General features: G+C 43.9%; 1 protein-coding gene across 1 annotated transcript; it reads left to right on the top strand.

Moving 5' to 3' along the window:
• Nucleotides 1–2,840: 2,840 nt before the first annotated feature.
• LOC124291552 lies at nucleotides 2,841–19,281 on the top strand. Its single transcript, XM_046728568.1, has 8 exons — nucleotides 2,841–2,873; nucleotides 4,308–4,602; nucleotides 4,871–4,903; nucleotides 5,540–5,766; nucleotides 7,715–8,073; nucleotides 9,308–9,534; nucleotides 10,874–10,966; nucleotides 18,809–19,281. Exons 1-8 carry the CDS (start codon nucleotides 2,841–2,843, stop codon nucleotides 19,279–19,281), a joined length of 1,740 nt encoding a protein of 579 aa, XP_046584524.1.
• The last annotated feature ends 1,890 nt before the right edge of the window (nucleotides 19,282–21,171 follow it).

Below are 21,171 nucleotides of genomic sequence, written 5' to 3'. Positions count from 1 at the left end.
CATATACCCTAGTGTTCAATATAGACTACACATAATACACCTAGTGTTCAATGTAGACTACACATAATAGAGACTACACATAATACAGTTTTCAATGTAGACTACACATCATACCCCTAGTGTTCAATATAGACTACACATACCCACCCTAGTGTTCAATATAGACTACACATCATACCCTAGTGTTCAATATAGACTACACATAATACCCCTAGTGTTCAATATAGACTACACATCATAATACCCTAGTGTTCAATATAGACTACACATCATACCCCTAGTGTTCAATATAGACTACACATCATACCCCTAGTGTTCAATATAGACTACACATCATACCCCTAGTGTTCAATATAGACTACACATAATACCCCTAGTGTTCAATATAGACTACACATCATACCCCTAGTGTTCAATATAGACTACACATACATATACCCCTAGTGTTCAATAATAGACTACACATCATACCCCTAGTGTTCAATATAGACTACACATCATACCCCTAGTGTTCAATATAGACTACACATCATATACCCACTAGTGTTCAATATAGACTACACATCATACCCCTAGTGTTCAATAGTAGACTACACATCATACCCCTAGTGTTCAATATAGACTACACATCATACCCCTAGTGTTCAATATAGACTACACATCATACCCCTAGTGTTCAATATAGACTACACATCATACCCCTAGTGTTCAATATAGACTACACATCATACCCCTAGTGTTCAATATAGACTACACATCATACCCCTAGTGTTCAATATAGACTACACATCATACCCCTAGTGTTCAATATAGACTACACATAATACCCCTAGTGTTCAATATAGACTACACATAATACCCCTAGTGTTCAATATAGACTACACATAATACCCCTAGTGTTCAATATAGACTACACATAATACCCCTAGTGTTCAATATAGACTACACATAATACCCCTAGTGTTCAATATAGACTACACATCATACCCCTAGTGTTCAATATAGACTACACATAATACCCCTAGTGTTCAATATAGACTACACATAATACCCCTAGTGTTCAATATAGACTACACATAATACCCCTAGTGTTTCAATATAGACTACACATAATACCCTAGTGTTCAATATAGACTACACATCATACCCCTAGTGTTCAATATAGACTACACATACATACCCCCCTAGTGTTCAATATATAGACTACACATAATACCCTAGTGTTCAATATAGACTACACATAATACCCCTAGTGTTCAATAGAGACTACACATCATACCCATAATACCCCTAGTGTTCAATATAGACTACACATCATACCCCTAGTGTTCAATATAGACTACACATAATACCCCTAGTGTTCAATATAGACTACACATACCCCTAGTGTTCAATATAGACTACACATAATACCCCTAGTGTTCAATATAGACTACACATAATACCCTAGTGTTCAATATAGACTACACATAATACCCCTAGTGTTCAATATAGACTACACATAATACCCCTAGTGTTCAATATAGACTACACATAATACCCCTAGTGTTCAATATAGACTACACATAATACCCCTAGCGTTCAATATAGACTACACATAATACCCCTAGTGTTCAATATAGACTACACATAATAATGCTAATATAGGCTGCACATAACGCTACATTTTCACGTTCCATTTCATAATACCTGCTTGTTCTTTATAAGTTTGAATAGAGGTACTTAGTATTCTAGAATATGAACTGACACTGTGGAATCTTTTCACCTCCGTGCACTCTGCAAAATAGGTGACGCTTTCCCCACCGCTCGACGCCATCTACAGCCTCCCCAACACTGACCACGCAGACATATATTCCTTCACTGGGAACAACTTCACCCTGAACCTAAACTCCAGCTCGACGCGGACAGGCACCCGATTTCACCTCACCTGGGAACGTATGTGCAAAACCTAAATACCTGGGTGGTCAACACAAATCTTCTACTGGAATGAAGTCACTGTGTTGTTTGATGTTATGCCATTTTAATGCAAAAGGATAATGATATGATTTGTGATGTTTTCCTTAATCACTGTTTAGCTCTTAACAGGTTGGTATCGAGATCTGTATGATTTAACACAAGGTATCGTGACGCGCCCTTGAAGAGATGCGGCATCAATGGCAGATTCTGGGTTTGACGTAAACATCGCTCCAATTCCTCCAAAGCGTGTTCGATAAGGGACAAGGCCGGAGAATGAGCTGGCCAGGGGAGTACCGGACTGTTTTGCTGTCTTAGGGAATCTGTCACAACACGATCGACATGTGGACGGGCATTATCTTGATGAAGCGTGAAGTTACGTCTCTGTCTTTGAATAAACGGCTGAACATGAGGCCCAATGATCTCATCTGGACAAGCGTTGGTTCATACATGGAACAACATTAAATTTTCTTCAATCGTTTAATGTCGTCTGTGCGTCGTCGTTGCAAATTTGGGAACTGACATTTGACACTGCATCTCGTCAAGGCGTGTCACGCTACCTTACCAAAACGCTTCCGACACCAAACCGCCGACGTTGGACAACGCACGCGTCGGGTTATCGTTCCCCTCGTGGTCTGTACACCCTTGCACTGCCATCTGAGCTATCCTGATCAAATCTCGACTCGTCAGTGAACAAAAAAGACATCCTAATCTTGCTGTGTGCACCAGGCAAGACGTGCCAGTCAGTGACGTTAGAGCAAAATTGGGCGTATTGCAGGCCGTAGGGGCCGGATGTTGTGATCAGTTCCATACAGTCTGGAACTGATTGGACATAAGCCAGGAATGGTCCGAGCAGTTAAACTGGCAGCTTGGAATCGATATCTTAGATGGGTCAGCCGAATGTGGACGGCCGGACCGAGGCAAGTCTCTCGTGTTCCCATTATGCTGAAAACGCCTCCATAGAAATGAGATCGTGCTTCGCTACATATGGGGTTATATATGCAACTTGGAGAATTATGGGCAACACAGGGGATATGTATAGCATAAAGCATGACCCGTGGGCATTACGAAAAAGAACATCCTTTCGAGGGAAAACATCCTTTCTTCTTCGTAATGCCCGAGAGTCATGCTTTATCCAACTTATAAACCGACCGAAGATATACTTTAGATATAGTTTCAATATTTGGTATTTACTGTTGAAAGCAACTGGGATGAGACTGGCAGCCGACGCCGCGCCATGCACGTGCTCTGCACGCGCTACCGTGCCCTACACGTGCGCTGCCCGCACTACCCGTCTTGGGAGAAACACACGGTTCATGGCGACAAACAATTTCATTCTTTCACAGCGATCCTTTGTAGCCTAGTGGATAAAGCTGCCAAGCTAGTAAGCGATGGGTTGCGGGTTCGAAACCGGGTGTCGTCATTAAATGTTGGAAGTTTGCAATAATGTCATGTTTTACGATCGCATTCAGTGATGGCAAGACAAGTCGTATCAATCTTCAAATCAAGTACATGTATAGTCCGTTTGACTTCATTTGAGATCGATGAATTGCTGGTAGAACAGCCATGTAAATCAACAAGCGTGTGCAGTGAAATTTCAATTTCACAAGAACAACTCGCACACTTGGCTGTTCTACCAGCATGTGGTCCCCCCACGTCAGAAATAGCGAAATGTGACAACAAAATAATGATCGTTTGTTAAACAACTTTTATATTCGGGTGTCCAAAATTATGAGACAAATCATCAGAGAGAAACGTTGGTCTGTCGATTTCATGTGACTGTGCAAAGTCTGATTTTGTTGCATTTATTAGATTTTGTGTTAGTGAGCAATTCATCGCTCTCAAATGAAGTCAAACGGACTATAAGAATTCAAGTCAAGGGCTATTCCTCAGAAAATCCCCCGGGCAGAGGGACGATATTGAAGTAATGCCCCCTAATCGACGGGGCATCGGGATATGACAAGAAATACTGCCTCGCTAGAACAATAGAGTGACGTCACTGGAGGTTTATAAGTATAAGTGTTACAGGGGATATATATGCACAACATGGAGATAGACATCGGGCATATATGGGCAGTACGGTCATTAATGGAGGAACATGTGGGGTTATCCAGGGTCATTTGTTAGGGAAACACCGCGGGATGTGATACAATACGGAGGATATATAAGGGCAATAAAAGGTTAAGGCTAACTTGGGGCTACTTCAGGCTAACTTGGAGCTACTTAAGGCTTACTTGGGGCTATTTCGGGGTAACTTGGGGCTACTTCAGGCTAACTTGGGGCTACTTCAGGCTAACTTGGGGCTACTTCAGGCTAACTTGGAGCTATATCAGGCTAACTTGGGGCTACTTCAGGCTAACTTGGGGCTACTTCAGGCTAACTTGGGGCTACTTCAGGCTAACTTGGGGCTACTTAAGGCTAACTTGGAGCTACTTCAGGCTAACTTGGGGCTACTTCAGGCTAACTTGGGGCTACTTCAGGCTAACTTGGAGCTACTTCAGGCTAACTTGGGGCTACTTCAGGCTAACTTGGGGCTACTTCAGGCTAACTTGGAGCTACTTCAGGCTAACTTGGGGCTACTTCAGGCTAACTTGGAGCTACTTAAGGCTTACTTGGAGCTACTTCAGGCTAACTTGGGGCTACTTCAGGGTAACTTGGGGCTTCTTCAGGCTAACTTGGAGCTACTTAAGGCTAACGTACGTTGGGGGCACCATGAGCAACATTGGGCCAAACATTAGGCAACAAATGTGAATAAACTGCAAGGTTTAGGCAAATCAGCAGATTCACAGGAGATGTTGACATTTAAATTAACTACGTTTGCCTGGAATATATGCTGTTAATTTTGTTTTGTTTCATGGCCGCTATTGCTTCGGTCATGATCTAGCAAGTTTTATTTTACTTGTTTTCTCTTCTCCAGCCGCCAACAGTGATGAAACTGATGTTGCAGACGGTAAGACATCTGTTTGTGTTGTGGTGGAGATTCTGGTTCATTGTGAAGTGGTGATCAATAGCTGTTAGCTTGCCGGTTCTTACAGAACAATACAGTCGATATCGGTGGTGAAAAATAAACACAGAAACAAACTCTAATACAGTAACTGAACAGTACCGTTCCAAATATCTGCTTGGATCTGTCTAACATCTTTGAGTGGCATCACTTGCTTGCTACCAGTGTTGGTACCCAAACGTTTTCTTTAACACCAAGAATGCAAAATCATGGCTCTGTGCTTCCTACCAAAGACCTACCCTGCCTTGACCCTACCAAAGACCTACACTGCTCTTGACCCTACCAAAGACCTACCCTGCTCTTGACCCTACCAAAGACCTACCCTGCTCTTGACCCTACCAAAGACCTACCCTGCTCTTGACCCTACCAAAGACATACCCTGCTCTTGACCCTACCAAAGACCTACCCCCTGCTCTTGACCCTACCAAAGACCCAATTCCCTGCTCTTGACCCTACCAAAGACCTACCCTGCTCCCTGATTCTTTTGAAAGGCAATTACCTGGTTATGAAATTATTTTTCAGAAAGACTTCCGTGAGGCGAAGTATGATATAATATGTCGTGTATATTTCTCAATTGTCAAGTTCCCCCTCCCACTAATGCTAGAACTGAGCATACTGTGGTCCCCAGTCGTGACGATATTGTTTCAGACATGCTCTCAGTCTTCTGCAACACATCGGCGATGTCTGTGAGGTACAAAGTAGCTGGCGCGTGGCAGGCTACCCTGACAGACCCCTCTTGCTCTGTTGGCTTCGTTAACAACACCTACTTCATCACGACAGCGTTTTACACGTGTTCAACAACCCGAACTGTAAGTGTCTCACCCTCCCGTCACACATTCACCACCACCGTGAGATAGATAGACCGTCAGATAGTTCAGATAGACCGTCTATAGCTGAGCAAGTTGGCAAAATCTGTTTGAATGTTTTACATTGAATGTGTTACACTATAGTCATTGATTAATCATTAATTAGTTACAAAAATCGTTCATCAACTTTCTTGAAGTTAGGTTTACTCACTCTTTTAACAAAGAGATGAAAGTTAGTTTCAGTATGTGATATACTTCTGTAATCCCCAGACGTCTCGACCTTTCCATATATGCATCATTCCCAATTACATCTGACCTTTAGATCTTCTGATATCTACACATGTACATCACATATTCTGACACCTGACCTTGTTAATAACATATCCTCTGACACCTGACCTTGTTTATAACATATCCTCTGACACCTGACCTTGTTTATATCGTATCTTCTAACAGACATTGTTTATACCGTATCTTCTGACATCTGACATTGTTTATATCATATCTTCTGACACCTGACATTGTTTATACCGTATCTTCTGACACCTCACCTTGTTTATATCATATCTTCTGACACCTGACATTGTTTATACCGTATCTTCTGACACCTGACATTGTTTATACCGTATCTTCTGACACCTCACCTTGTTTATGCCGTATCTTCTGACATCTCACCTTGTTTATACCATATCTTGTTTCACCTGACCTTGAATATAACATATTTTCTGACACCTGACCTTGTATATATCATATCTTCTGACACATGACATTGTGACATCATGTCTTTTGAGGGCTTACGGCCGGGGCTCTTACATAGGTTCAATGTGTGAAACACATGTCTGGTGTGAAGCACATGTTCTGATATTGCTGGATTCATTTCATTTCATACTACCTGACATTTGCCCTTTAACCACATATTTTACATCCGCCTTTGTATATGTAATCAAAATGACGCAGTTGTACAAACAACTCTGTGAAACAATATATATGAAGATATTCAACTATGTCATAGTGTAAATAGAATCCATTGCATGGCACTTGGTTGTGTGCTGTTTACCAAACATCCCATTACAGTCACGTGACACAGACATCACAAAAACAGGGGATATGTATAGGGCACCACAGACCTTTCAGTTGTACCATTACAATCCTAGGGAATGCACTTAGGTATTAGCATGTTTCAGAAAATAAAATATAGTATTGTGTTTCACCATCTAGTTGCTACAGACTTGACACATTTAGTGAAGCGCCCCAAATCAAATTGGATCTGTATCAAATATATATATATATCTTAATTAGCATGGAAAGGATAATTATAAACAGTAGACTAAATGTACAATTTGTCTTAGATCAAATATAATATCTGAACCAATTGGAAGTCATATTGTCACCAACAACTTTAAGCCATTGCTAACGATACTCTGTCACCAAATACATAAATTCAGCTAACACGAACGCTGAGTTAAACGTCCAACTAGAAATAGTATGTTTTTATTTCATCAACGAACAAATGTAAATAACTTGTAACTGACCAGTTCAAACACTCATTACCTTTGCCAGGTTGGGAAAAATTCAGCAAGTGAACAACATTCACACTTTCTTTGTGGACCTAATTCCACATTCCAGTCAAAATATTGCACATTGTCAACCAATGAAAGCGACAGGCAAGACAAAAGACCTGACCTCATATATATTCGGCCAATTTGCATAGGAACCACTCGTGACCCATGACCTAACCTTAGCTTTAACTAAAAACATGGTCTTGTGAAGAGATTAATCCTTTCTCTGACAATTGTGTTCAATTCAAGGTTTTGAATTAATTATAACAAGCAACTAAAACAAGATGTATTCAATAGTTATTTCCCGATCTATGTACACCTTTTGTCCATATTTTGTGCTTGTTACACTTGCACCTTACTTTATGACATTTGCCCTAACAAATACCTTGCAGGAAACTACAAGAACAACGTCCTTCGTCAACCAGCTTCTGTTCCGCTCCTTGAACAGTGGTGTCACCAGGAGGTTCACTCGCTCCGTCACCTGCACATTCCCGCGCTCCCCACTCGTATACAGAAGTATTGGCGTGTTGAGCTATGGGCACCCGCTACACAGGAACACCACAGTGTGGATGGATATTTACAAAGGAAGTGAGCGAATGTCCGTGTACCCCGTCAGTGTAGACTATTCTAACTCCTTCACCATCCTATTCACGACATCAGATCCCAGATGGGCCCCTTACCTCCAACCACGTGACTGCTTTATTGCCCCCTCCAAGGAGGACCGGAAGAGGTTTCCCCTCATCACAAACACGTAAGTTATATATGCGTATATATAGTAGCAGATATATAGTAGTATCGGATATATAGTAGCATATATAGTAGCAGACATATAGTGGTGGATATATTGTAGTGGGTATATAGTTGCATATATATAGTAGCAGACATATAGTAGTTTTGGATATATAGTACTGGATATATAGTAGTATCGGATATATAGTAGAGGATATATATAGTAGCAGACATATAGTAGTATCGGATATATAGTAGAGGATATATATAGTAGCAGACATAGTGGCTATATTGTAGAGGATATATAGTAGCTGATATATAGTGGTGGATATATTGTAGTGGGTATATAGTATTGGATATATATTAGCAAATCTATAGTAGTGGATATATAGTAGCAGATATATAGTATTGGATACATAGTAGCATACAGGTAGTAATGGATATATAGTAGCAGACATACAGACATAGTAGTGGATACATAGTAGCGGGTATGTAGTAGAGGATATGTACTAGCAGTTATATAGTGGTGGCTATATTGTAGTGGTTATATTGTATCGGATATATAGTAGTGGATATATATAGTAGCAGACATAGTGGCTATATTGTAGTGGATATATAGTAGCAGATATATAGTGGATACATAGTAGCGGGTATGTAGCAGAGGATATGTACTAGCAGTTATATAGTGGTGGCTATATTGTAGTGGTTATATTGTATCGGATATATAGTAGCAGATATATAGTATCGGATATATAGTAGCAGATATATAGTATCGGATATATAGTAGCAGATATATAGTATCGGATGTATAGTAGCAGATATATAGTATCGGATATATAGTAGCAGATATATAGTATCGGATATATAGTAGCAGATATATAGTATCGGATATATAGTAGCAGATATATAGTATCGGATATATAGTAGCAGATATATAGTATCGGATGTATAGTAGCAGATATATAGTATCGGATGTATAGTAGCAGATATATAGTAGCGTATATATAGTAGCAGATATATAGTATCGGATGTATAGTAGCAGATATATAGTATCGGATGTATAGTAGCAGATATATAGTATCGATGTCTAGTAGCAGATATATAGAAGAAGATATATAGTAGTGGATATATAGTAGCAGATATATAGTATCGGATGTATATTAGCAGATATATCCCGTCCCTGGCCCCGCCCCTTATTACTAGTGCTATCATCACGCGGTGGTTGGGAACATCACACTGTGTCTTCCTGTCACCAGGTGTCCACACAGTACAGTGAACATGACCCGCACCAAGAGAGGCATCTACATGTTCGTCACCCCCAGGTATAACCTGACGTCCGCCACCAAAGCGCACATATTCTGTACAGTTGGGAGGTGTAATCCCCGTTCCTGCCGGCCATGCCAGGTCCAGCATTCTCTCCCGCTGAACCAACTGCTCGAGCTCCAACAAGGTCCCTTCATCATGACGCCATCTGCAGGACTAAGTATGACTAGCACTAAACGATTCTGCAGTATTGTACTCCTGTTCAATGGAATAATGCAAGGGTTCGATAATCGACTATACAGCCTGGTGTGCTGTGTATAATCAACTTAGATATTTTTCTCGTGTATTATGTATTATTGTTTTGGCAAATATCTAATACATGTATATAAACTATAGAAGTTTTACTTAAATGAATGTTTTGAGATATGATTCTCTCACAGTCTAAGTGTCTCTTCAGTACTTTGTGAGACCTCCTTGCCTCGCAATACACGACTGAATGCGTCCAGGTACTCTACCGACCAAAGTTTGTAGGAAATCGTGTGATAGCGTATTCAAATATCCGACCAGTTTTTTCTTGATGTCCTCAATATTTCTAAGTCCTTCTTGGTATATTCTGTCCTTCATTAGTCCCCACACATTCTCGGTGGGGTTAAGATCTAGGCTGTAGCTGGGCCAGTCTAAAGCTAAAACAGTTTCGTCCGAAACCACTGTTTTGTGTAGCCCGCAGTATGTGTTTTTGGTCGTTATCATGCTGGAAAACTCAATTATCTTCATACAGTGTTCGGGCCGTTGGAAGGAGGTGATCATTTTAGGTGTCAACATATGGTTCCTTCGTCAAGTTTCCAGTGAAAATAAACAATGGCGTCACTCCGCTTGATGACATCCCACTCCACATGTGAAATTTCGGGCTTTGCTTTGGGCGTTGGTAGACAGGTTTCACGGTATCTTTTGTCCAAATTTTCACACCTTTCGGAAAAAGACAGACAGAACTTTCATCAGAAAAGAAAACATGATCCAAATCTTGATTTTCGTGAGCCCTACTCACAATCTGACCAAGTCGCCGGCGATCCGTAGTACTGTACTTCCTTGGTCTCCCTGTCCCTGTCTTGTGCTCAATCCCAACACCTGACTGAATATTCTTCAAAGTTCTGTACACTGTAGACAGAGGAATGTCAGTCTACCAGATAACTCTTTTACATTAATCACACCCATTTGATGTAGAACCAGCTTTCTTTTCTCTTCTCCTGTCAAATCTGCCTTGTCAACAAAGGAAACCGTCAGCTACACCAGGCGAGGCAACTGTTGATGTAGTAAGGTTCATTCTTAAGCCTACAAGAGTTGTCTCCCATATTCAGCACCTTACTACATAACGTAACACCTATTTTAAAATTCTATTTTCAGTATCAGTTTTTTAAATACTTTCTGGGAATAATGTACATCAGCATCATATGATATGAAAATCACATGCACATACATACACACACTGGTCTACAAAAGTGTTCAAGTATACATGCATTGTGCACAGCGATATGTATATTTTATATGATTCATTCTTTCAGAGCTTTTGAGCAGCACCACACAATCAACGTCACATTTTACAGTGTCCTCTACCAGTAGTGTGTCTAGCAGTAGCCTGACTAGTACTAACAAGGGTGAGTCTGCAGTAGTGTGTCTAGCAGTAGCCTGACTGACACGGGTGAGTCTGCAGTAGTGTGTCTAGCAGTTGCCTGACTGACACGGGTGAGTCTGCAGTAGTGTGTCTAGCAGTAGCCTGACTGACACGGGTGAGTCTGCAGTCATGTGTCTAGCAGGTGCCTTACTGACACGGGTGAGTCTGCAGTAGTGTGTCTAGCAGTAGCCTTACTGACACGGGTGAGTCTGCAGTAGTGTGTCTAGCAGGTGCCTTACTGACACGGGTGAAAGTCTGCAATAGTGTGTCTAGCAGTTGCCTGACTGACACGGGTGAGTCTGCAGTAGTGTGTCTGCAGCAGGTGCCTGAATGAAACGGGTGAGTCTGCAGTAATGTGTCTAGCAGCAGCCTTACTGACACGGGTGAGTCTGCAGTAGTGTGTCTAGCAGGTGCCTTACTGACACGGGTGAGTCTGCAGTAGTGTGTCTAGCAGTAGCCTGACTGACACGGGTGAGTCTGCAGTAGTGTGTCTAGCAGGTGCCTTACTGACACGGGTGAGTCTGCAGTAGTGTGTCTAGCAGTAGCCTTACTGACACGGGTGAGTCTGCAGTAGTGTGTCTAGCAGTAGCCTTACTGACACGGGTGAGTCTGCAGTAGTGTGTCTAGCAGGTGCCTGACTGACACGGGTGAGTCTGCAATAGTGTGTCTAGCAGTTGCCTGACTGACACGGGTGAGTCTGCAGTAGTGTGTCTAGCAGGTGCCTTAATGAAACGGGTGAGTCTGCAGTAATGTGTCTAGCAATAGCCTTACTGAAACGGGTGAGTCTGCAGTAGTGTGTCTAGCAGGTGCCTTACTGACACGGGTGAGTCTGCAGTAGTGTGTCTAGCAGTAGCCTTACTGACACGGGTGAGTCTGCAGTAGTGTGTCTAGCAGTAGCCTGACTGACACGGGTGAGTCTGCAGTAGTGTGTCTAGCAGTAGCCTTACTGACACGGGTGAGTCTGCAGTAGTGTGTCTAGCAGGTGCCTGACTGACACGGGTGAGTCTGCAATAGTGTGTCTAGCAGTTGCCTGACTGACACGGGTGAGTCTGCAGTAGTGTGTCTAGCAGGTGCCTTAATGAAACGGGTGAGTCTGCAGTAATGTGTCCAGCAATAGCCTTTACTGACACGGGTGAGTCTGCAGTAGTGTGTCTAGCAGGTGCCTTACTGACACGGGTGAGTCTGCAGTAGTGTGTCTAGCAGTAGCCTGACTGACACGGGTGAGTTCTGCAGTAGTGCGTCTAGCAGTAGCCTTACTGACACGGGTGAGTCTGCAGTAGTGTGTCTAGCAGGTGCCTGACTGACACGGGTGAGTCTGGCAATAGTGTGTCTAGCAGTTGCCTGACTGACACGGGTGAGTCTGCAGTAGTGTGTCTAGCAGGTGCCTTAATGAAACGGGTGAGTCTGCAGTAATGTGTCTAGCAACAGCCTTTACTGACACGGTTGGGTCTGCAGTAGTGTGTCTAGCAGGTGCCTTTACTGACACGGGTGAGTCTGCAGTAGTGTGTCTAGCAGTAGCCCGACTGACACGGGTGAGTCTGCAGTAGTGTGTCTAGCAGGTACCTTAATGAAACGGGTGAGTCTGCAGTAGTGTGTCAACAGCAACAGCCTGACTGGCACGGCTGAGTCTGCAGTATTGTGTCTAGCAGGTGCCCCAGCAGACTGACACGGGTGAGTCTGATAACAGTAGTGTGTCTAGCAGTAGCCTTACTTGACACGGTTGAGTCTGCAGTAGTGTGTCTAGCAGGCAGCCTTACTGGACACGTGGGTGAGTCTGCAGTAGTGTGTCTAGCAGTAGCCTTACTGACACGGGTGAGTCTGCAGTAGTGTGTCTAGCAGGTGCCTGACTGACACGGGTGAGTCTGCAATAGTGTCTAGCAGCTGCCTGACCGACACGGGTGAGTCTGCAGTAGTGTCCAGCAGGTGCCTTAATGAAACGGGTGAGTCTGCAATAATGTGTCTAGCAATAGCCTTACTGAAACGGGTGAGTCTGCAGTAGTGTGTCTAGCAGGTGCCTTACTGACACGGGTGAGTCTGCAGTAGTGTGTCTAGCAGTAGCCTGACTGACACGGGTGAGTCTGCAGTAGTGTGTCTAGCAGTAGCCTTACTGACACGGGTGAGTCTGCAGTAGTGTGTCTAGCAGGTGCCTGACTGACACGGGTGAGTCTGCAATAGTGTGTCTAGCAGTTGCCTGACTGACACGGGTGAGTCTGCAGTAGTGTGTCTAGCAGGTGCCTTACTGAAACGGGTGAGTCTGCAGTAATGTGTCTAGCAATAGCCTTACTGACACGGTTGGGTCTGCAGTAGTGTGTCTAGCAGGTGCCTTACTGACACGGGTGAGTCTGCAGTAGTGTGTCTAGCAGCAGCCTGACTGACACGGGTGAGTCTGCAGTAGTGTCTAGCAGGCAAGGTACCTTAATGAAACGGGTGAGTCTGCAGTAGTGTGTCTAGCAATAGCCTGACTGACACGGTTGAGTCTGCAGTATTGTGTCTAGCAGGTGCCTGACTGACACGGGTGAGTCTGATAACAGTAGTGTGTCCAGCAGTAGCCTGATTGACACGGTTGAGTCTACAGTAGTGTGTGTCTAGCAGGTGCCTTACTGACACGGGTGAGTCTGCAGTAGTGTGTCTAGCAGTAGCCTTACTGACACGGGGTGAGTCTGCAGTAGTGTGTCTAGCAGGAACCTGACTGACACGGGTGAGTCTGCAATAGTGTGTCTAGCAGTTGCCTGACTGACACGGGTGAGTCTGCAGTAGTGTGTCTAGCAGGTGCCTTAATGAAACGGGTGAGTCTGCAATAATGTGTCTAGCAATAGCCTTACTGAAACGGGTGAGTCTGCAGTAGTGTGTCTAGCAGGTGCCTTACTGACACGGGTGAGTCTGCAGTAGTGTGTCTAGCAGTAGCCTGACTGACACGGGTGAGTCTGCAGTAGTGTGTCTAGCAGTAGCCTTACTGACACGGGTGAGTCTGCAGTAGTGTGTCTAGCAGGTGCCTGACTGACACGGGTGAGTCTGCAATAGTGTGTCTAGCAGTTGCCTGACTGACACGGGGTGAGTCTGCAGTAGTGTGTCTAGCAGGTGCCTTAATGAAACGGGTGAGTCTGCAGTAATGTGTCTGCAAATAGCCTTTACTGACACGGTTGGGTCTGCAGTAGTGTGTCTAGCAGGTGCCTTACTGACACGGGTGAGTCTGCAGTAGTGTAGTGTCCAGCAGTAGCCTGACTGACACGGGTGAGTCTGCAGTAGTGCATAGTCTAGCAGGTACCTTAATGAAACGGGTGAGTCTGCAGTAGTGTGTCTAGCAGGTGCCCGACTGACACGGGTGAGTCTGATAACAGTAGTGTGTCTAGCAGTAGCCCTGATTGACACGGTTGAGTCTGCAGTAGTGTGTCTAGCAGGTGCCTTACTGACACGGGTGAGTCTGCAGTAGTGTCTAGCAGTAGCCTTACTGACACGGGTGGAGTCTGCAGTAGTGTGTCTAGCAGGTGCCTGACTGACACGGGGTGAGTCTGCAATAGTGTGTCTAGCAGTTGCCTGACCGACACGGGTGAGTCTGCAGTAGTGCGTCTAGCAGGTGCCTTAATGAAACGGGTGAGGAGTCTGCAATAATGTGTCTAGCAATAGCCTTACTGAAACGGGTGAGTCTGCAGTAGTGTGTCTAGCAGGTGCCTTACTGACACGGGTGAGTCTGCAGTAGTGTGTCTAGCAGTAGCCTGACTGACACGGGGTGAGTCTGCAGTGTGTGTCTAGCAGTAGCCTTACTGACACGGGTGAGTCTGCAGTAGTGTGTCTAGCAGGTGCCTGACTGACACGGGTGAGTCTGTGAGTCTGCAATAGTGTGTCTAGCAGTTGCCTGACTGACACGGGTGAGTCTGCAGTAGTGTGTCTAGCAGGTGCCTTAATGAAACGGGTGAGTCTGCAGTAATGTGTCTAGCAATAGCCTTACTGACACGGTTGGGTCTGCAGTAGTGTGTCTAGCAGGTGCCTTACTGACACGGGTGAGTCTGCAGTAGTGCGTCTAGCAGTAGCCTGACTGACACGGGTGAGTCTGCAGTAGTGTGTCTAGCAGGTACCTTAATGAAACGGGTGAGTCTGCAGTAGTGTGTCTAGCAATAGCCTGACTGACACGGTTGAGTCTCTGGTATTGTGTCTAGCAGGTGCCTGACTGACACGGGTGAGTCTGATAACAGTAGTGTGTCTAGCAGTAGCCTGATTGACACGGTTGAGTCTGCAGTAGTGTGTCTAGCAGGTGCCTTACTGACACGGGTGAGTCTGCAGTAGTGTGTCTAGCAGTAGCCTTACTGACACGGGTGAGTCTGCAGTAGTGTGTCTAGCAGGTGCCTGACTGACACGGGTGAGTCTGCAATAGTGTGTCTAGCAGTTGCCTGACTGACACGGGTGAGTCTGCAGTAGTGTGTCTAGCAGGTGCCTTAATGAAACGGGTGAGTCTGCAGTAATGTGTCTAGCAATAGCCTTACTGACACGGGTGAGTCTGCAGTAGTGTGTCTAGCAGGTGCCTTACTGACACGGGTGAGTCTGCAGTAGTGTGTCTAGCAGTAGCCTGACTGACACGGGTGAGTCTGCAGTAGTGTGTCTAGCAGGTGCCTTACTGACACGGGTGAGTCTGCAGTAATGTGTCTAGCAATAGCCTGACTGACACGGTTGAGTCTGCAGTATTGTGTCTAGCAGGTGCCTGACTGACACGGGTGAGTCTGATAACAGTAGTGTGTCTAGCAGTAGCCTGATTGACACGGTTGAGTCTGCAGTAGTGTGTCTAGCAGGTGCCTTACTGACACGGGTGAGTCTGCAGTAGTGTGTCTAGCAGTAGCCTTACTGGACACGGGTGAGTCTGCAGTAGTGTGTCTAGCAGGTGCCTGACTGACACGGGTGAGTCTGCAATAGTGTGTCTAGCAGTTGCCTGACTGACACGGGTGAGTCTGCAGTAGTGTGTCTGTAGCAGGTGCCTTAATGAAACGGGTGAGTCTGCAGTAATGTGTCTAGCAATAGCCTTACTGACACGGTTGGGTCTGCAGTAGTGGCATTGTCTAGCAGGTGCCTGACTGACACGGGTGAGTCTGCAGTAGTGTGTCTAGCAGTAGCCTGACTGACACGGGTGAGTCTGCAGTAGTGTGTCTAGCAGGTACCTTAATGACACGGGTGAGTCTGCAGTAATGTGTCTAGCAATAGCCTGACTGACACGGTTGAGTCTGCAGTATTGTGTCTAGCAGGTGCCTGACTGACACGGGTGAGTCTGATAACAGTAGTGTGTCTAGCAGTAGCCTGATTGACACGGTTGAGTCTGCAGTAGTGTGTCCAGCAGGTGCCTTAATGAAACGGGTGAGTCTGCAGTAGTGTGTCTAGCAATAGCCTTACTGACACGGGTGAGTCTGCAGTAGTGTGTCTAGCAGTAGCCTGACTGACACGGGTGAGTCTGCAGTAGTGTGTCTAGCAGGTGCCTTAATAAAACGGATGAGTCTGCAGTAGTGTGTCTAGCAATAGCCTGGCTGACACGGGTGAGTCTGCAGTAGTGTGTCTAGCAGTAGCCTGACTGACACGGGTGAGTCTGCAGTAGTGTGTCTAGCAGTAGCCTTACTGACACGGGTGAGTCTTCAGTAATGTGTCTAGCAGTAGCCTTACTGACACGGGTGAGTCTGCAGTAGTGTGTCTAGCAGTAGCCTTACTGACACGGGTGAGTCTGCAGTAGTGTGTCTAGCAGGTGCCTGACTGACACGGGGTGTCTGCAGTAGTGTGTCTAGCAGTAGCCTTACTGACACGGGTGAGTCTGCAGTAGTTTGTCTAGCAGTAGCCTGACTGACACGGGTGAGTCGGATTCACTGCGACGTTGATACAGACGATTGTTCACTTACCGTGTCGCTCTTGTGTAGATCGGTGATAATATTCTGTTTGTAGCAAACTTTGTACGAAGATGATGAATGCATAACCAACAATACTGGTATTCAGAACATTGTCAATCTAATATACTATGACTGTATCAAGTCAGTAAATTTCTTCCAGCACGCTGGGTGTCATTTATGTATACTCTCCCAGAAAGGAAACGTATTGGGGATATTGATGTCGGAAATGTCAAATAGTTTTAGTGTTTCATTGTTATACTTTCGCCATTATAATGCACAGCGCAAACACGCACTGTACACAACTCCACTAAACTCACATTATATACCGCTCCCCTAAACTCACCTTACATACAACTCCACTAAACACACATTATATACAACTCCACTAAACTCACATTATATTCAGCTCCCCTAAACACACATTATATACAACTCCCCTAAACACACATTATATACAACTCCACTAAACTCATATTATATTCAGCTCCCCTAAACACACATTATATACAACTCCACTAAACTCACATTACATTCAGCTCCCCTAAACACACATTATATACAACTCCACTAAACACACATTATATACAACTCCACTAAACTCACCTTACATACAACTCCACTAAACAAACACTATATACAGCTCCACTAAACACACATTATATACAACTCCGCTAAACACACATTATATACAACTCCACTAAACACACATTATATACAACTCCACTAAACACACATTATATACAACTCCACTAAACACACATTATATACAGCTCCCCTAAACACACATTATATACAACTCCACTAAACTCACATTATATACAGCTCCCCTAAACACACATTATATACAACTCCACTAAACTCACATTATATACAACTCCACTAAACACACACTTATATACAACTCCACTAAACACACATTATACACAGCTCCACTAAACACACATTATATACAACTCCACTAAACTCACATTATATTCAGCTCCCTAAACACACATTATATACAACTCAACTAAACAAACATTATATTCAGCTCCCTAAACACACATTATATACAACTCCACTAAACTCACATTATATTCAGCTCCCCTAAACACACATTATATACAACTCAACTAAACAAACATTATATACAGCTCCACTAAACACACATTGATACAACTCCACTAAACTCACATTATATAAGCTCCCTAAACACACATTATATACAACTCAACTAAACCAACATTATATACAACTCCACTAAACAAACATTATATACAACTCCACTAAACTCACCTTACATACAACTCCACTAAACACACATTATATACAACTCCACTAAACACACATTATATACAACTCCACTAAACACACATTAAACACAACTCCACTAAACACACATTATACACAACTCCACTAAACACACATTATATACAACTCCACTAAACACACATTATATACAACTCCACTAAACACATATTATACACAACTCCACTAAACACACATTATATACAACTCCACTAAACACACATTATATACAACTCCACTAAACACACATTATATACAACTCCACTAAACACACATTATATACAACTCCACTAAACACACATTATATACAACTCCACTAAACACACATTATTAACAGCTCCACTAAACACACATTATATACAGCTCCACTAAACACATATTATATACAACTCTACTAAACACACATTATATACAACTCCACTAAACACACATTATATACAACTCCACTAAACATACATTATATACAGCCCCACTAAACACACATTATATACAACTCGACTAAACACACATTATATACAACTCCGCTAAACACATTATATACAGCTCCACTTAACACACATTATTAACAGCTCCACTAAACACACATTATAAACAGCTCCACTAAACACACATTATAAACAGCTCCACTAAACACACCTTTCAATGTATATACCACATACATACATGGATCCTCCTTCTTACAGAGTTGCGCACTGGTGTAACGGAGGGGAAACCAGTCACTACAGAGGACAGTCTGAATGGCCACCATCCCCGTCCTAATGGTGAAAACCGTAATGCCGAGGTTGATGCGAAAGAGTCTCCCCCAGGTGTAACATTGAACCCTAATTGGACATCATCTCACTCCGTCCGGAGCTCGGACACAAGTCGGACACCATCTCTACCCGTCCGGAGCTCGGACTCAAATCGGACACCATCTCACCCCAGCGAAAGTGCTGAAGTCCCAATGGAGATACCAATTCCAAGAAGCGAGTCTGGTGTTTTGGAAATGCCCTCTCAGAATGAGACGTCCAATGTCAGTGGCACGCTGTCAACAGGGACAGCGGTTGGCGTTGGAGTCGGTGTCGTCATGGTGTCGGTCATGGCTATAACACTCGCCATCATGAAATACGGCCCAGGTGTCAAAATCTTCAAACGAGGCAGCGGGAGGAATCCTTAGACGTTGACGCTCACAGAACACGTGACATATGCTTCGGGGATATATTCCATAAATAGGGGAATATGCGTTGTGCTTTTCGCTTTAAATATCAGAAAACGACAGTGGTATGTACAATTATCCTTTAGTACATGACAGACCATAAGTGTTTACTGTAGTTACGTTAGCGCGTCACGTTAATCTCCAACAAATATTTTTCATCTTTACACTCATCGTATCTAAAATGAAACACATTACTTTGTATACATTGTATCTTTGTTTCATTTGTATATCTTACCCATATGTGTTGACAATAAATGCCACGCTGTACGAAGAGTTTTTAAAGTACAATTAAATTTTGTCTTTTACATAACTTCATATAAAAGATGTTAAGCTGAGTCTGTTATTCTTACTGCTGACAAGGGTCAATATTTAGTATAAGCAGAGATATGGACATGACATGGGTGTGGCCTGTCTACCCCTATAAGTAGAGAGGATGACATGACGTGGGTGTGGCCTGTCTACCCCTATAAGCAGAGATATGGACATGACATGGCCGTGGCCTGTCTACCCCTATAAGTAGAGAGGATGACATGACATGGCCGTGGCCTGTCTACCCCTATAAGTAGAGAGGATGACATGACATGGCCGTGGCCTGTCTACCCCTATAAGTAGAGAGGATGACATGACATGGCCGTGGCCTGTCTACCCCTATAAGAGGATGACATGACATGGGTGTGGCGTGGCATGGCCGTGGCCTGTCTACCCTTATAAGTAGAGAGGATGACATGACATGGGTGTGGCTGTCTACCCCTATAAGTATGACATGACATGGGTGTGGCCTGTCTACCCTATATAAATAGAGAGGATGACATGACGTGGCCGTGGCCTGTGTACCCTATAAGTAGAGGGATGACATGACATGGGTGTGGCCTGTCTACCCCTATAAGTAGAGAGAGGATGACATGACATGACATGGCCCTGTCTACCCCTATAAGTAGAGGGATGACATGACATGGGTGTGGCTGTCTACCCCTATAAGTAGAGAGGATGACATGACATGGGTGTGGCCTGTCTACCCCTATAAGTAGAGAGGATGACATGACATGGCCGTGGCCTGTCTACCCCTATAAGTAGAGAGGATGACATGACATGGCCGTGGCCTGTCTACCCCTATAAGTAGAGAGGATGACATGACATGGCCGTGGCCTGTCTACCCCTATAAGTAGAGAGGATGACATGACATGGGTGTGGCCTGTGTGTCCTATTAGTAGAGAGGATGACATGACATGGGTGTGGCCTGTCTACCCTTATAAGTCAGGGTTAGATGTGGACATCTAATCTAATCTAGTCATTTTGTATAGCGCTGAAGGTTCCAGGTTGACTGTTCACTGGCGACTGTTGATCTGATCTGTAAGGGCATTCCACATAGATGCTGCTGCGCATCTGAACTGCATTCACCCATAGCTGTTTTACAGTGAGACTTTGGGAGGTACTTGTCTTGGGAACGCAGTGTCCGGCTTGGCGTGTGAGGCTGAACCAGGGCTTTGAGATAGGAAGGAGCAGAGTCTGTCATGAGACATTGGAAAGTGTGGAATGTGATTTGGAACTTGCTTCTGCTGGAAACTGGTAGCCAATGAAGTTGTTTGATAACAAGAGAGATATGTTGGTGTTTAGGTGTCCTGGTAATGATCCTGGCAGCTGTATTTTGGAGGAGTTGAAGTTTATGAAGGAGTGTTGAGGATATGCCATTTAACAGGGAGTTAGAGTAATCTAGTCTTGAGACGAGAAGCGACTGAGCTAGAAGTTTAGTTGCACCCTAAGAAAGGTCTGCGGAGTTTTCCAATCCGATGGAGGTACAAATGACCTGTTTTGCAAACTGCTTCTACTTGATTCTATATTTTCATATTGGAG

Source organism: Haliotis rubra, unplaced genomic scaffold, assembly GCF_003918875.1.
Source record: "Haliotis rubra isolate DU_JTF1 unplaced genomic scaffold, ASM391887v1 Scf496, whole genome shotgun sequence".
NCBI lineage: Eukaryota > Metazoa > Mollusca > Gastropoda > Lepetellida > Haliotidae > Haliotis > Haliotis rubra.
Note: the sequence above shows the minus strand (reverse complement) of the source record. Positions and strands in the feature narration are given on the sequence as shown.

Bases quoted from the DNA above. Each gene is read 5' to 3' on its own strand.
- LOC124291552 (XM_046728568.1), top strand. From the start codon at position 2,841: ATGGGTCAGCCGAATGTGGACGGCCGGACCGAG. The intron at 4,603-4,870 runs GTAACTTGGGGC...TCTCTTCTCCAG, and splicing joins TAACTTGGGGCTACTTCAGG to CCGCCAACAGTGATGAAACT. The intron at 8,074-9,307 runs GTAAGTTATATA...TCCTGTCACCAG, and splicing joins TTTCCCCTCATCACAAACAC to GTGTCCACACAGTACAGTGA.